The sequence below is a fragment of the Halyomorpha halys genome, unplaced genomic scaffold, assembly GCF_000696795.3.
Source record: "Halyomorpha halys isolate HHAL.00 unplaced genomic scaffold, Hhal_1.1 Scaffold1571.1, whole genome shotgun sequence".
NCBI lineage: Eukaryota > Metazoa > Arthropoda > Insecta > Hemiptera > Pentatomidae > Halyomorpha > Halyomorpha halys.
The window spans coordinates 231,056-248,466 of record NW_027105204.1 but is presented as its reverse complement, the minus strand read 5'-3'; the positions used below and the strand labels follow the sequence as shown (position 1 = coordinate 248,466).

The window sequence follows — 17,411 nt, the reverse complement described above, 5'->3', positions numbered from 1 at the left end:
TTTCTCAAAACTCAAACTTATTATCCGAACAACTATAAACCAATTTATTTTAGCAAATATCATGAGAACTACTATTTCTACGAAGGTAAAGCTCAGAAACTTTTTTATAGTCCATTAAACTAGCTTTAATTTGAGTGCTAATAGACATCTGTACGTCACATAGTTCCTGAGATATAGATTTCTCAAAATAAATTAACTAAAGTTGATTTTTAATAAATTTTGTTTTTTAAAAAGCTATATCTCGAGAACTATTGGACGTAAATAGCTCTTTTAGGACTAATATTTCAGCAAATTTACTCTTCTTTAAATAATGTTCTCTTTGATTTTCTAGTGTTGGTGGTAGTTTTTAAGATATAGAGCTCCGAATGAAAAATTAAAGTTTTGGAACAGCCGCCATATTTTATTCCTCCTACCTACACTTGGCAGACTTATCAGTTTTTACTAGTAATTATACATAGTTTTCATTAAAGTAATCAAAAATTGGGGTGAGATAACTGCCTTTTTTTCTTCCCGGCTCTTGTACTATATGTACAGAAACTACCCATTGGTAGAACTTTAATAATATTTCTACACCAGAAGGTCTGGAGGTCAGATAGAAACCAGAGGGTTAGGGTGGTTAGTGAGTTCATAATGGAGGATTGATATCTGGTTTGGACTGTATTCATTTAAGTAATATCGAGATATATCGTTTTTCCTCCAGTGCTCTTCAATTATAATAGTTTCATACAATTACAATATTTTAATAATAATTTCATCATAATAAAATAAGGTATATTTCAGATTTAAAGTGGCAATGAATTGTGAGAAATTATATAAATAAAAAATGGTTTGAGATCAAAGGTCCTTTACTATAATTCAATTAATTACATTAATTTAAAATCAATTCAAATAAAGGTGAAGAGGTGATGAATTACACTATAAAATATAATCTAAACGAACAAGACCTCAAAAGGACAAATATTGTCAAAAAGATAAAAAAAATAAGTGCTCATTAGATATGTGTATTCGGGCCCTCAAGTGAATAGGCTAAAACAAAAATATCTGATGCAATCCACGCTCAACTTTCACTTTGAGATGCAATTAATCCTTGTTTGTTTCAATACCTATTACTAATCTAGGATTAAAATACTTCCCCTAACTTTATATTTCATATATAAATCCCTAAATAACAATACAAAATTGAATCAGAGATGAAAGACCAGCATTCTTTCATTTAGTTTAAGATTATGTAGGACCAATTGTATGATTGAAGCGTTATGGGGTCAAATGGTCACTAAGTGGTAAAACAGTTTTATTTATATTGAAACACTAAGATCATTGAAAGAGGAAATGCAGGCGTAGTCATACAGAGAGCTTAGTGTTGTTTAACCGAATATTAATCGTTTCTGTTGAAACAAAATTGATGGGGGCAAACAGCTTATTTTTGGCATTAAAATTAAAATTTCATATTTGTGGCACTTTTCACAGTTATAGAAATGCTGATTTAATTAAAATAAATTAAATTTTAAAATGGAGTTCTTCACATGTTTGTATAATGTCACATGTATAATTTTATCACTAACAGCAAATTTACTTGTTGTATATATTTTTATACAGTTATTAATAACAATAAATTTAAAAAAAAACAATTTTTAAATATCTATTTATTTATATTTTTGGATATTGAGGATTAGTTAATAATACAACCATATTGTGGCGACATAGTGAAATGGAGGAAGATAAAACCCACATATATCTTCCTCCATTTCATTACGTCGTCTCTTCAGTTAGTTATATCACAGTATAATAGACAATCGTAAATAATGTTTATAGTTATTATTCCTTAATTATATTCTGTACATTGTTGTTTTTTAATAATTGATTGAAGACATTTTTTTGGATTTTGAGGACCAGTCAATAAAACAACCATATTGTGACAACGTAGTTCACCTCTTCAGTTCTTGCACAAAACTATAGTTAGTTGTATAACATCAATATAGAACTCTCTGTCATAGCTAATTATAAGTAATGTTTACAGTTATTAATCTTAAAGTATACTATGTATAGTGTAGTTCTTCAATAATTAATTTAAGATATTTATTGGTCCAAAAATCTGATTTTTTTTGTCATGATTTTGAAAACAATAAAATTGCAAAACGTCACCAAATATAGTTGTTTTATTGACAGATCCTTAAAATTACAAAAAATATAAATATTATCAAGAGTCAATAGATAATTTTATCAATATAAAAATATTTTATTTATGAACAAAAAAATCTACTGCAACAATCTAAGGAACCACGACTAGATTGTGATTTTAGTACAAGAGCCGGGAAGAAAAAAAGGCAGTTATTTCACCCCAATTGTTCATTACTTTAATGAAAACTATAATTACTAGTCAAAATTGATGAGTCTGCCAAGTATAGGTAGGGGGAATAAAAAATGGCGGCTGTTTCAAAACGATAAAAAAAATTAATTTTTCATTCGGAGCTCTATATCTTAAAAAGTAGCAACAACACAAGAAAGCCAAAGAGAACCTCATTTAAAGGAGAGTAAATTTGCTAAAATATAAAACATTTCATAAAAATGTACTGAAAGATTAGTGTATTTATTTTAAGAGATCTATATTTCAGGAACTATGTGACATATAGATGTCTATTAGAACTCAAATTAGAGCTAGATTAATGTACTAAACAGTAGTTTAAGAAGTTTATCTTCGCAGGAGTAGTAGTTTTCATGATATTTGCTAAAATAAATTGATTTATAGTTGTTCAGTCAATAAGTTTGATTTATGAAAAACATGATTTCAGAAACCATAAGACTTACAGATGCTAGTCAGCACTTAAATGAAAGCTAGTTAAATTTACCATAAAATAGTTTATATCCTTTATCTTTGTATGGATAGTAGTTCTTATGTTATTTGACAAAATAAATTCATAAAATGTTAATTTCTAGTTGTTCGGATAAAATGTTTGATTTAATAAAAAATATATGTCTAGAACCATAAGACATACATATGTCTGCCAACACTCAGGGTAAAGGAAATTTAACTTGCAATAAAGTAGTTTATGGCACGTATTTTCGTAGTAGTTTTTAAGATATTTGCATATAAATATAAATTTGGCACATACAAATTTGTCCGAATAACCATAAATTAATTTATTTTAGCAAATATAATGAAAACTACTACTCCTGTGAAGATAAACTTCTTAAACAACTTTATAGCCCATTAAACTAGTTTTAATTTGAGAGCTAATAGACGTCTGTACGTCCAATGGTTTTTGAGATATAGATTTCTTAAAATAAATTCACTGATCTGTCAATACATTCTGTACATTTTTATGAAATGTTGCTTTTTAAAAAGCTATATCTCGAGAACTATTTAACCTAAATAACTCAATTAGGGCTCATATTTTAGTAAATTTACTATTCTTTAAATGACGTTCTCTTAAATTTTCTTGTGTTGTTAATACTTTTTAAGATATAGAGCTCCGAATGAATAATTAATTTTTTTAATCTTTTGAAACAGCCGCCATTTTTTATTCTCCCTACCTATACTTTTGACTAGTAATTATACATAGTATTATCATCAAAAATTGGGGTGAGGTAAAAGCCTTTTTTCTTCTCTTGGGCTCTTGTACTGTTTTGCACTGTACAGCAGTCTCGTTTGTTATAAGAAAATGAAAGTTGATAATAAAAATTAATGTTTTACAAAATATAAAATAACATAATTTATATTTGTAAAAATTAATAACGATCCAAAACCACGTGTTATTTTTTTAATTCAACAACTTATATTCAGTTGACCATCATACATCCAAATTTGACCAATCAAACATGTCATTGCCATCGAATTTACTGACAAGAACGAATTCCTGAGTGACAGGGCTCTGATAAAAACGGGATTTTGTAAAATATCCAAAAAAAAAAAAAAAAAAAAATGGTTAGTTATTTATGATTAGGTCTTCAATTTAACAATAACAAGCTTGATACATTGTTATTTAGGTACTCACATATCAACCGATGTCCATGCTTGTCAAACCATCAAGGTAGGTCGTAACTAGAGAAGCCTGTTCAAAAATAACGAAAAAGAAAAATATTTTTTTTTTTATAATTTATTGTTTTGTTGCGAAAACAGCTTTAACTATAAAAATTCGAAAAATTAAAAAATACAGAACCGTATTGCCGTCACGGTTTGTTTTTTCTGAAAAACATTTTCATATTAACATCTTATTCTTTCTTTTTTAATGATGCGGACCAGCATTTATGAATAAACAGAATCATTATAGAACTAGTTTCGTAATTTTTGAATTGGAATGGTCTGCTATAAAGTATTGTATTTCATATCGTGGCTGTATAAAACAGAGGTATGTAATATTGACAGATTCAAAAAATTGTCTACACCAAATAAATATCTAACTGCAAAAAGAAAGATTTACCAAATGGATTATGTTTTTTTTCTATAATTTAAAAATTCGGAAATCATAAATGAGACGTCCCAAATGATCTTTTTTCCGTTTAATAAATTTGAATATGTCAATTATTAGGATTTTTTTTTTAATGCATGTTTCAAAAAGGTTGAAATCCAATACGTACCTATACAGGATCTCGGTCCTTCGCCAAACGGTATGTATGCAAACGGGTTGACGTTGTGTTTATTTTCTTCAGAAAATCTTTCAGGATTAAATTTTTCTGGCTCTGGAAAATATTGAGGGTTGTGATGTAGTGCCCATGTAGGAATGTAAAGGAATAAACCTTTTTCGAATACATCTCCGTTGGGCATAGTCACTGATTTGGTACACAATCTCGAAATGGCTGGAATAGTTGGATATTTCCTCATCGTTTCTGAAACAGATAAATTTACATCATTAGAGAACATAAGTGCGCAGCAAACATGCTATGTCTGAGATGAACTTTATGACCTCTGAAATTTATCCCAATTATTATCAAATTTATTGTATCGATAAAAGTAATATTTTTTTTTTAATGTCTCTTGATCAATTTTACTACTTTGTAACCCGACCATATCATTGACGGAAGTTCTTCGTATTTTTAATAATAATAATAATGATTTATTTATTCTGGGACGAGTCCCTTTAGAATAATACAGAGAAATCAACAGATGAGGGCTGAGGAGCCTCAGAGTTACTTAAACAAAAATACAAAGAAATATAAATAGTCATTATAAAAAAAAAAAAAAAATGATTACAAGTTACTTTCTCACTTTAATCAGTTGAACACTAAAAAAAAAAAAATAAATAAAAAAAATAATAAAAAAGAAAACGATGTAAAAATAATTAAGAATGATACAATAGTTTTTTATACATATTTACAATTATATTAATTTACAATTTAATGGGGTCTCAATGGATAAGAAATGATTGAACAGGCGGGATTTAAAGGTAGGGAGGGTATTGGAACGACGGTTGTTGGAAGGGATGGAGTTCCATAAGGATGAGGCTCGGATAATGAACGGTGGGCCCTTGTGGATAAATCTGAAGACCGGGAACGGGTATTGCGGGAGTATTTTTAGTCAGAGAAATAAAAATATGAAGAAGACAAATAGTTGTAATTAAATTTGAAGTACTCATTCGTCATGTAATAAATAAACATCGTCCAAATGTCACGAAATCATATTTTTCCACCAAATTTAGTTTTTAGTATTTAATTACTACTTTAACTTGCTCATACTTGGTAGTAAGGAAGCAAAAAATTATGTCCCCCGTAATAAAAAATATTTTTTTAGACATAAAGGAAGTTGGCATGATTCAATTTGGAAAAATTTTCAGGGGTTGTGCAGATTGATATCTTGTTGGTCTCATATCGATTTCATCAAATACCATCTACTACTTCCGCATCACAAAGCCTAAACGCTTATATATTTTTAACAGTCATGTTTCTAACACGGCTCAGCTCTTTCGATAGATTTTGTTCTCAAACGTCAAATTTCGTTTAATATAAAAATAATAAAACTCTACGAAATGGGTTCTGCCATTTTTTTACTTATGCGAAAAGCGTTCCGCAGCCAAATAAAAAAAGGTTGAGAAACACTTCCCTACATACTCACAGGACTTAAATATTACTTTAAATATAAAATTAATTTTTAGTCCTTGAAATATAGATAATTATGTACCTACCGATCCAATAAAAATGGTGAAATATACTACAATCTATGTACTTAGCAGATGGTTTTTCTTTTCTTTAAGCTAGTCTCCAATCAATTTCAGGCTTCATAAATTTATCTAAAACAAGATTTCCTTTCTCTCAACATTTTTGGTACATTCCATTCCCTGTGGACACTTCCGAATACATCTCCCTGACCATCCGGGATCCTCTGTCCCGTTTTGGACCTAAGTCTTTTTATAGACATTTATAATAAGAACATATTTAATCCCTTATATTTTTCACTTCTTTTCCAAATTTAGGTATGGTCAGTAATCATTTCTTATCATCTGGGAGTGACTTAAATATCTTTCTATTGTCTTAGTAAATTGCTAATATGTGGAGTAATTCCTTCCTGTGTTAGAACAAGTGTTGAGTGGCTAAAGTTGAACATAGAATTCAAATGAAGAAACAATTGTCAAATGCAAAGAGATATATTTCAGTCAGCACATTGAGGCAAGTTGAAGTCGTGTTTAAGCAATGTTAAATTTAAATTAAATTAATACAAATAAATACGTTATCTATTTACTTTTACCTGAAACTACCATATCCAAATATGTCACCTCCTTCACAGCATCATAAGTGATCCCAGCGTGGAGTTTTATAATTTGGTCTATTTCACTTTGAACTCTTTCTTGGATCGAAGGGTTCAACGCCAACTCGTAGAGGCAGAAGGACTGTGCGCTAGCAATTTCGTAACCGGCGATGAAAAAAACAAAACATTGAGCTGCCATTCTTTCCATATTCATATCTATTAACAAAGAATAACTACTATTTAAAATATAACTACATAAAACCTGATTAGTAATCTATATTTATATTTATATTAGGATAACTCGATATCATATAATTCTTTAAATATACATCCATATATTAAAAAAAAACCTCATGACATTTTACAGTCACTAACACATATTAAAGAGATATAATTTAGATAACTATGGAAGATTTAAATTTTTTTTTATTTATAAAAATAGAAAATATCCTTTAGACCTATTCTAGGCACGGGACATGAGTATCATTACTTTAAGTGTTAAAATCTCCTCAAAATTCGATATAATTGATATAATCCTTATTAGGTGACTGCCAAAAAAATAATCATTAATGGATTGTTAGAAATCCAAAAAAACCTGCCATGATTGAGAAGTAGATACAATTCACATCTTCATTTAAATAATTGTTCCCTTTATTTTTTAAATTAACAAAAAAATCTTGTTTCTTAACACATATCTCACTATGCCAACCAATGTATTAGAAAAAATCAAGGCGAATCCCATACAAAAAAAAAAAAAAATGAATCCTTAAATTAGTGAGTGGGCTTTTTAAATATAATTGTATAATTATTGTTAACAGTTTTTCATATCTGGGAGGTTTTTTCTTCCATATTTTATAAATTAACATATTTGTTTCAAAGTGAAATATTACTTTTTCATTTTTTTTTTTTTACCTTATCTATGGTTTCATTTTCTTTTAACATACTCGTATATTATATTTTACCATTAGTTAAAATTATTTCACACTATTACTACAGAAATTTGATTTCACAATCACAGCTTGGACTATTACTCTCATCAAGTCTCCTTGAAACATCCCCTCTTCTATTTTTCATTTCATAATTATGTTATTACCCGGATTTTTTAAGATAAAGTTTTATTAATGTGGCACATAGAATCTGTAATATTTTTCATATTCTAGTATCTTAAAATATTAAAACTAGATGCTATGTTGGGCCAGTGCTGTTACTTTTTTATTTTTTCAGTTTTTTGCCTTTGTTTGAAGGTTGGCTTATCATGGTCCTTATATAAATATGGTAAAATAGATAACAAAAAAAAAGTAATTATGTTTAAAAAATTAATATTTCGCTCACAGAAAAACATTTTTCTTTTAAATACTACTTGTTTTATGTAAAACATGGATAAAAATAATAAGAAAAAATATTTTGTTTTTTTTATACTTTTATACTGGGGACGTATCCAGTTCATCAAATTACTAACCGAATGGAGGTACGCTCTCTTCTGTTCCTTCCTGTTCATCCTCCAAATTTTCTTTATTTCTGAGTTGAATTAAAAGGTTTAGAAAATCGTTCCTTTTTATATTGTTCTTCTCCCGCTGGTTAATTGTGTCTTTGACGAGGTTATAGACGAACAATTGACTTTCCATTTTTTCTGGGGTCCATCTGTATAAGGGCACAAAAACATAATAATATTCATAATACAACAGGTTTAGGTTTTTATAAGACCTTTAAGTTCAGATTTATAGTTTTATGATCATGTGAGGGATCAATTCTTTTAAATTGTTGTCAAGTTAAATTCGTCTTAAAGTTAAGAAGGAAAGGGCACAGAAAAAAAAGTATATTAATAATAATTATAGTAAAATTCCGTATCTTCCTTATTTACAGATTTACTGATTTAATTCGGGAATCTACTTCATCTTCAGGACCACACTTATTTTTCATTTTTTTTTAATACTCAAACGTTTAGGTACATCGGTATCTCCTAATTTATATCACAGATATATTCATAAACACCATATCATACATAACTAATACAAGTTTATATATTTATATTATATAAAAACGAATTGAATCATTTGGAGTATCTAAATAGACTAGGTTTAACGTTGAACTAACTATACTTGTACACGAATGGAAGTGTGATGAATTAGGATTTATTGGTGTAGCTATAAATAAATATTAAATTTAAAATACAATAATATACTATTGTAATCCTTAATATGAAACCTAAGAGTTGGTGGAATGATAGAATAAGCTTTTAAATAAATTATTTGCAAAGAAGATAGAGTATTTCACAATAATCATTATTTTTTATTTAATAATATACTAAGAATTTGCACAAGGCTAGCAAACAACTTACTATCGGTGACAACTGTTATAATAACTATTATTTTATAAAAAAAATTCTGATATCTACCTTAACTATTTAACTGGGACGGATTAAATGTCATATTCGTTTATTTTCATAAAACGTTTATTTTTATTAAGTCTTTAAAGCATGTGTCAGGCACGCAGCCAGAAATTTAATTTGAAGGTGGCTAAAAACTAAGAGAGCACGCGTAAAAAAAATATTCTCTAATTTCAATACATATTATCAAAAATATCAACTATGACGGAATAATCTCTCTTACCAGTAAGTAAAGATTATTCTCAAATTGCTAAAACTTAATTCAGAAAAACCATAAACCTTATGTGATAAATTACCTGAATTTATAATATTCGGAAAATACCGGAAAAGTTGTCGTCATGAGGAATGCAAAAAGGAGCAAGAAACTTTTTGATGTAGTATTATTTCCTAGTTTAATCAGATCATAGTTTTCGCCTTCCATGACATTAGTGTCCAAACCAAAAGCGCAACTGCAAATAACATCAGTAGTATATCTCAATGCCAAATCTTTCACGTCAATAATCGAATCGACGTGGGAATGAAGCATTGAATCAAAAGTCTGAAATAAGAGCAAATTAATCCATTACTTGAACCATTAATACAATATTCGTGTTATATTTATCAAACAAACCCAAATATATTAAAGAAATCCAAATAGACTCAATTTTTGGAGGATTACATGCAGCGGTATGATACCAGAGTTGGGCAAAAATTAGCTATATTTGAAACTATCCTCCTAATCTATCCTGAGATATAGATTTCTCAAAATAAATTAACTAACTACTAATCTTTCAGTAGATTTTTAAGAAATTTTGCTTTTTAAAAAGCTATATCACGAGAACTATACGACGTAAATAGCTCTTTTAGGGTCAATATTTCAGAAAATTTACTCTTCTTGAAATAATGTTAATGTGTTTTTTAAAGGTTTTGAAACAGCCGCCATTTTTTATTCCCCCTACCTATACTTGGCAGACTCTTTAGATTTGACTAGTAATTATACCTAGTTTTCATTGAAGTAATCAAAAAGTGGGGTGAGATAACTGCCTTTTTTCTTCTCTTGGGCTCTTGTACTATACAGAGTTGGGAAAAAATTAGCTATATTTGAAACTAGTAGCTAAAGTTGCCATGGTTACGATCTTTATTTATGAATGGTTCATTGATGAGTAAATGTCGTAACCATGGCTACTTTAGCTACTAGTTTCAAATATAGCTAATTTTTTTCCAACTCTGTATAGTACAAGAGCCCAAGAGAAGAAAAAAGGCAGTTATCTCACCCCACTTTTTGATTACTTCAATGAAAACTAGGTATAATTACTAGTCAAATCTAAAGAGTCTGCCAAGTATAGGTAGGGGGAATAAAAAATGGCGGCTGTTTCAAAACCTTTAAAAAACACATTAACATTATTTCAAGAAGAGTAAATTTTCTGAAATATTGACCCTAAAAGAGCTATTTACGTCGTATAGTTCTCGTGATATAGCTTTTTAAAAAGCAAAATTTCTTAAAAATCTACTGAAAGATTAGTAGTTAGTTAATTTATTTTGAGAAATCTATATCTCAGGAACTATGTGACGTGCAGATGTCTATTAGAATTCAAATTAAAGCTAGTTTAATGGACTATAAAAAAATATTTGAGCTTTAACTTCGTAGGAATAGTAGTTTTAATGATATTTTCCAAAAAAAAAATTGGTTAAGTTTGATTTATGAAAAACTTCATTTCAGAAACCATAACACTTACAGATGTCTGCCAGCGCTCAAATTAAACCTAGTTAAATTTACTACAAAATAGTTAATTATGTTTATATTTGTAGGAGTAGTAGTTTTTATGATATTTGACAAAATAAATTCACAAAATGTTAATTTATAGTTGTTCGGATAAAATGTTTGATTTAATAAAAAATATATGTCTAGAACCATAAGATATTCATATGTCTGTCAACACTCAAAATAAAGAAATTTTAACTTGGTATAATTTTATTATAGCTTGTGTAGTTTATGACACTTATCTTCGTAGAGGTAGTAGTTTTTATGATATTCACATATGAATATCAATTTGGCAAATGAAAATTTATCCGAAGAACTATAAATCAATTTATTTTAGCCAATTTCATGTAAACTATTACTCCTACGATGATAAACATCATAAGTTACTTTATAGCTAATTAAACTAGCTTTAATTTGAGTGCTAAGAGACATCTGTACGTGAAATGGTTTTTGAGATATAAATTTTTCAAAATAAATTCACTAACTACTGATCTTTCAGTACGTCTCATACAACATTTTTATAAAATGTTGCTTTTTAAAAAGCTATATCTCGAAAAATATTAAACGTAAATAATTCTATTAGGGCTTATATTTTTGAAAATTTATTCTTCTTTAAATGGCGTTCTCTTAGGTTTTCTTTTGTTGTTGATAGTTTTGAAGATATAGAGCTCCGAATGAAAAATTAGTTTTTTTTATCGCTTTGAAACAGCCGCCATTTTTTATTCCCCTTACCTATACTTGGCAGACTCATCAATATTGACTATCAACTATACATAGTTTCCATTAAAGTAATCAAAAATTGGGGTGAGATAACTGCCTTTTTTCTCCTCTTGGGCTCTTGTACTAGTATGATACCGTTCTGAAACGGTGCTGTTACGTAGCTTTCATTAATTGTTTTTTTTATTCTCCATTTTATTTATATATTTATTATTTCTTCATAAGATGTCAGTTATTTTTATGAATCTTTTTCCTCTAAAATAATGTTCGAATTTAAATAACACTCATCACCACTGTTTTGTACGATTGAATAAAAACAAGGTCCTAGCCTGTACATGGAATTAGTTTTTAAACTAATAATAGTAATAAATAAATTATTTTTAATCATTAAAATGCAGATTGTTACTACTCCATATTCATTATGTTAGTTATTATTAATAAATTTTATTTTTATTAATTAAGGTTACTTATATTACTATGTACGAAGCTATTTTGAAGTATATGTGATGTTTAAAAAAAAAGAAAATTAAACAAACTATTTTAGTTAGTAAAATGCAAGTTGTTACAACTCACATTCATTATGTTTGTTATCATTAACATATTTATTTTCATTAATTAAGTTTTCACTACTTACATTACAATGTATAAAACCATTGTGAAGTAAAAAAAAAAAGTTAAACAAATTATTTTAGTTAATTAAATGCTGAGTATATTCTGTAACCAAATAACAATGTGCTCAACTCATTAAAGTTACTTGAAATGAAGTAAAATATTTGAACTCTTATTGTACATGAAGTTTTAATGGTTCAATCAGTTTCTAGTTAGTTTAATTATACAATTGTAAGCTTATTGAAATTATTCAAAAAATAAATCATGTTATGAAATGTAGTAGTATAATTATTAATCAATAGGTATACCAATAATACAATTATTGTACCTCAGAACTTTTAAGAAACAATGGAAACATTGTCTTCAATTTCCCACTTGTTAACGTTGGACTCAGTTTGTTTCTAAGTGCTTTCCACCTATCTCCTTCCAAGTTGATGAGATGATGTGAAAGCAAATCAGATTCAGGTCTGAAAGGAAGAAATCAACACTATAAAATTCATAATATTATAATGTTATTAAATGTTATAAAGATTATACATGAGAATAATTAATGACTTTAAAATTAAAATTATGATTAAATAATTCAAATATAAATTATATTTCAAAACTTTACGAAAAATATATAATTTACAAGGAAATAGTCGTATATTTTACTTACTTAATAAAAAACGAGTTCAGTTTTACCGTCTGACTTAAATTTTTTAAAAACTATTGTAAATTTAATAACCTCCCCCCCCCTCAGATTGGTCTAGTAAAGCACCTGCGGAAGACTAGTTCTCAACTAGGATAACAATGCGTATGAAGAATCCTAATAAATCAAGTTGTGAGAATAGATCCCATCAAAGAAATTTGATGGAGTAGACGGAATTATAAATAAATTATTTCGTACACTGCAACATATGCAGTGACAAACAACATTTTTGATTTATTATAGTGTAACCTTTCCTAGCTGTCTGCATCAGAATGAAGAATATATTTTCTATATATTCTAGAGAAACATTTTACAATTCTTAGTATAAGTTCGCGCGAATCATAAGTTCTTATATATTCATAAAAGATGCTGAACGAGGTAACAATTATGAATTCTGTAATGTTCTTAAAAACATTAACAACAGCCTGAAATATTGTATCAGAATTACTGCTGGAGACATCATCTCAAAAGTGTGCAAGAAAAGTCTCTAACTCTCGGCAAAATGGTAAGTACATTTATACAGATAACCCCATTGGCGTCCATAGAGGTAAATAGGTTCATATATTTTTAGAGTTCTCTAAGAAATTTGAAAATCGTAATATTTTTTCTTGGTTGAAGGGCTTTTGAAGTATTTATATTATCTCTGAAAATGAAATTTGAGACGTTGATTTTTTATTCTAAAAAAGAAAATCGTACTTCCTCAATGAATATAGGCAACCGACTATGTAACAAACAAACGAACAACAAACAAACCCAAAATGTGTATAAAACACCCAAATCCAACGTTAATCAAATTTATTGTTTAATTTGCAGATTGGTTACCTAACCTTCTCTGAATTTAATTAAACTAGCTGAATACTCTGTACATGTATGCAAAAAAAAATGAACTAATTTGATTATAAAACACATAATTGAAGTTTTATGGGGTAACTAATAGAATTAAATGATTTCAAATTTAAGTTTTAGAAAAAAAAATTTGGAAGGCTTTACGTAGAACGAAATATTTTTTAAAAAATCTACCGAGCAAATTCCTTTTTTAATTTTCCTTAAAAAATTCCCATAAGATGTACTTCGACTTCCCATTAGATTTTTTCTTACGAACATACCAGTAATAAAAAAACTGAAAAGTAATAATAATAATTACCATATTCCTAAATGGATTTTTTTGGGGGAGTAAAATAAGTCAAATATGCCACATTTCAGCAGGTTAGGAATTAAAGAAAACATTTAAATTACTAAAAATCCAAGCCTGATCTAACAACAAGAAATAGTAATGACAATGCTTCATTTAGTTGCTGAAATAAAATTAATTAATTCACTTCACGAAGCAGAAAAGTTATATTTAATTATGTAATCCAGGTACTCGTGCCCATTTCATTAAAAATTAAAATAGCTTACATCTTAACAAAGAGCCTGGCTTTGAAGGAGGAAAACTCTTTGACTAAAACCACCTGGACATATTCAGGATCATTAATTACAATAACCGGTTTTCTCATTAAATAAATCCCGAAGTAAGGGGATGACGGGAATTTCCCACACATCTGAAAATAAAATAAAATAAATTTTATAATAATGTTTTTAACTTACTTTCTATGTAATATTAGTTACCTCATGGAACACGTCTCCTAAGAACTTCCTAAATAAAGTCAGGTTGACATCACTACCATATGGAAACCTTCCAGGTATCGATGGAATCCCCCTATCCTCCCAATATTTGTAATTAGAGACCCAATATTTGTAGAGCAAGCAAAGAATCGTAATGACTAAGATGGCCGTAGTAATCATGGCTGGAAATCAAAAGGATAATTAGAATCATAGTGATTTCAATGATTTTATATAATATTCCTATATAAAGATAGTCATTCTTTTGTTATATTTATTCAAAACAAAATATTAAGAAACCTCTGTTTGGTTCTACATATGAATATTTTTAATAGTACATTAATTTGTAGAACGCATATACACCATGCTACATTCAGTAGTATAGTTGAGTTAATATGGAGTTCCTCTAATCCTGACCTTAACCAATTAAAATATTTATATTGCAATATTATTAAAATTATATCGACAATTAAAATCTTAAAAATACTTAAATCATATTTATTATATTTATTTTTATTTATACATGATATTTATTTATAGAATGCATCCAAAGCATAAAATAATTAAATTTGAAAGGAAATTATCTATAAATTGTAAATTATTATTAACTTAAATAAATAATTATAATTTTAAACCTTACGTCGTAAACCAACTGAATGCCCTACAGTATACTTCGATAATGTTGCCCTTACCCCTGTTGAACAGATCCGCTACCTAGGACTACATCTGGACGAACGATTAACCTGGAATCCTCACACAAGACTGAAAAGACAGGAAACTGCACGTCGATTTCGACTATTACAGCACTTACTAGACAAACGGTCCAAACTTCCAATTCATTACAAAAGACTGATTTACATGACAATTATAAGGCCTATCTGGACATACGGCGTTGAGCTTTGGGGCTCCACTAACCTTCGAATTCCTCTCGTATCCAATTCTTAAAATCCAAAATCCTTCGTAAAATCCTCAATGCTCCCAACTATGTCACAAATAAAATCATACATAAAAATCTTAATGTTCCCTATGTAACCGATCTAGCCCGAACCAGATATCACTCCTTCCATTGCAAACTCCCTAACCACTCAAACTCATTAGTTTCTAATCTTGCTTCCTCTTTTATTCCAGACCATCCTCCAAGGCGTCTGAAAAGAAGATGGCCTCCAGACCTTATATTGTAAAAATGTTTTTAGAGTGCTACCAATCTCTACATGCTTGTATCATACCATTATGATTTCCTCAAATTTACTTGATGTATTTATGTACAGTTGTAAATATCAATAAATTAGTGAAAAAAAAAAAAAAAAAAAAACCTTTCAACTCTTATTCACCCAAAAATATTTAAAAAGCTCTGAACCGTCTTTAATTAGATGGAAATCTGAAGCAGTTTGAACCCTCCAGCTTAAAGAAATTTTTTTCTGAACAATTTTAAATTAACAGAAATAAACTATGTATTAGTTAATATCATTCATTACCTTTACTTACTCATTGATCATAAAATATAAAAAATTTAATTTAAAAATTTATAACAGGTCTTGATTTTTGCAAATAATTGAATTACTTTTTCTAAGTATAATTTTCCAAGTACAACTCTTTATATGGATGGACATTAGTGAAAAACTGGTCGAACCTCGGCTCTAGCACCGAAAACATTTATCAATGTCACTTTCAAATACCAAAACCCTTATAATTGATAACATTTTTTTCTATTGTGTAACAAGTTTAGTTATTACATTAGTTACGCAGTTAAATTCTAGTAAATCAGCATATCTGAAAATATATACCCCCTAGATTAGCCAAATGATTCATACTGTTCAGATTCTGTTTCGATACTGTTTTCATGCTAGTCCCGATTCTTAAACTATCTCTAAAGTATACTTTATACTTAAAATATTTTAATGATATAATATAAATATAAGATATTTTGTACGTGTAATATAATGTATTGTTGTCATTTATTTCGAATTAATCACTTTTTATTTCTTGAGAAAGTGTGGTTTTCAGATAATTTTTTTTTTTTTAAAACTTTAGTTATTGATAAATATTGAAATCTGCCAAATCGTTGTGGGCAATAGGTAATAGTGATGAATTATCACATTCATAATAAAATAAGAATGAAAAACAAATAAATAAATGGAAAAAAAAGTACAACAAATAAATGAAATCTCTCTTAAAATATATACAAACAGAAGGATAAATAAAATAATCCCTAGTCACATTTCAGATAAATAATTTTTAAAAATTTTCAGGGGAAAGAGCTTTACTCCTCCTAAAAAGGTCCCTCATTATTCTGTGGGTACAAAACATTATGTCAATACACTTACCTGTTTTGAATATGAAAGTTGACGATGATTGACAACACCCCCAAATTTCAGGACTGGCCCCCGCTGGCAATGAATCGAGTGTTCAAGAACTCAAATTTCGGTTCAGACGCATTAAACTACACCTACTGGAATGTACAGCTGCACCATAAGGACTTAGTACGGAAATGTTATATAATTTGCTGATAAGGTTTATCTTATCCTTTATATAATTGTATATTGTATTTATATTAAATATAATTAAGTATTGATTAGCATGCTGTCATGTAGTGACCCAATATATTTGGACACCACTCCTTGTAAAATGAAACTTTTCTTTCTATTATTAGTAACAATTGAACACATGAAGAAAATTTAATAAGTGACGTTAATTCCTTATCTTCACGATATTTTAAATTTTTAATTACAATCATTTAGATCCTTCAATCATATTCTTATCAAATTGTTGAGAATTCTCGATAATAATGTCTCAAACGTAATTTATCCGAATGTAATTTTCTATATTTACCATATAGGATTTAATAATCAATTATTTAAAAACAAAATGTAGGCCTTGAATGTAGGGCTACACAGTCAAGAGCCTACGTTGTTTTTACTTTTTCTATAATCCAGATATTAACAAGTAAGAGGTAAGTTAGTAATTGGGGTAATTAATTACATTTTATTAT

At 28.3% G+C, this 17,411-nt stretch overlaps 1 protein-coding gene across 2 annotated transcripts in view; it reads right to left on the bottom strand.

The window, feature by feature from the left end:
- LOC106690074 (probable cytochrome P450 6a18) overlaps nucleotides 1–16,930 on the bottom strand; it is a 20,459-nt gene extending 3,529 nt beyond the window's left edge. The window contains exons 1-8 of one of the 2 annotated variants that reach the window (XM_067049377.1): nucleotides 16,747–16,930; nucleotides 14,429–14,607; nucleotides 14,219–14,361; nucleotides 12,458–12,596; nucleotides 9,359–9,600; nucleotides 8,136–8,317; nucleotides 6,677–6,892; nucleotides 4,576–4,824 (exon numbers count right to left, since the gene is read on the bottom strand). In XM_067049377.1, coding sequence (XP_066905478.1) covers nucleotides 4,576–4,824; nucleotides 6,677–6,892; nucleotides 8,136–8,317; nucleotides 9,359–9,600; nucleotides 12,458–12,596; nucleotides 14,219–14,361; nucleotides 14,429–14,605 — 1,348 coding nt within the window. In that variant the 5' untranslated portion in view covers nucleotides 14,606–14,607; nucleotides 16,747–16,930. Of the gene's footprint in view, nucleotides 1–4,575; nucleotides 4,825–6,676; nucleotides 6,893–8,135; nucleotides 8,318–9,358; nucleotides 9,601–12,457; nucleotides 12,597–14,218; nucleotides 14,362–14,428; nucleotides 14,608–16,746 lie in introns of those variants that run through there. The other variant, XM_067049379.1, reaches the window with a different exon arrangement.
- Nucleotides 16,931–17,411: the final 481 nt, after the last annotated feature.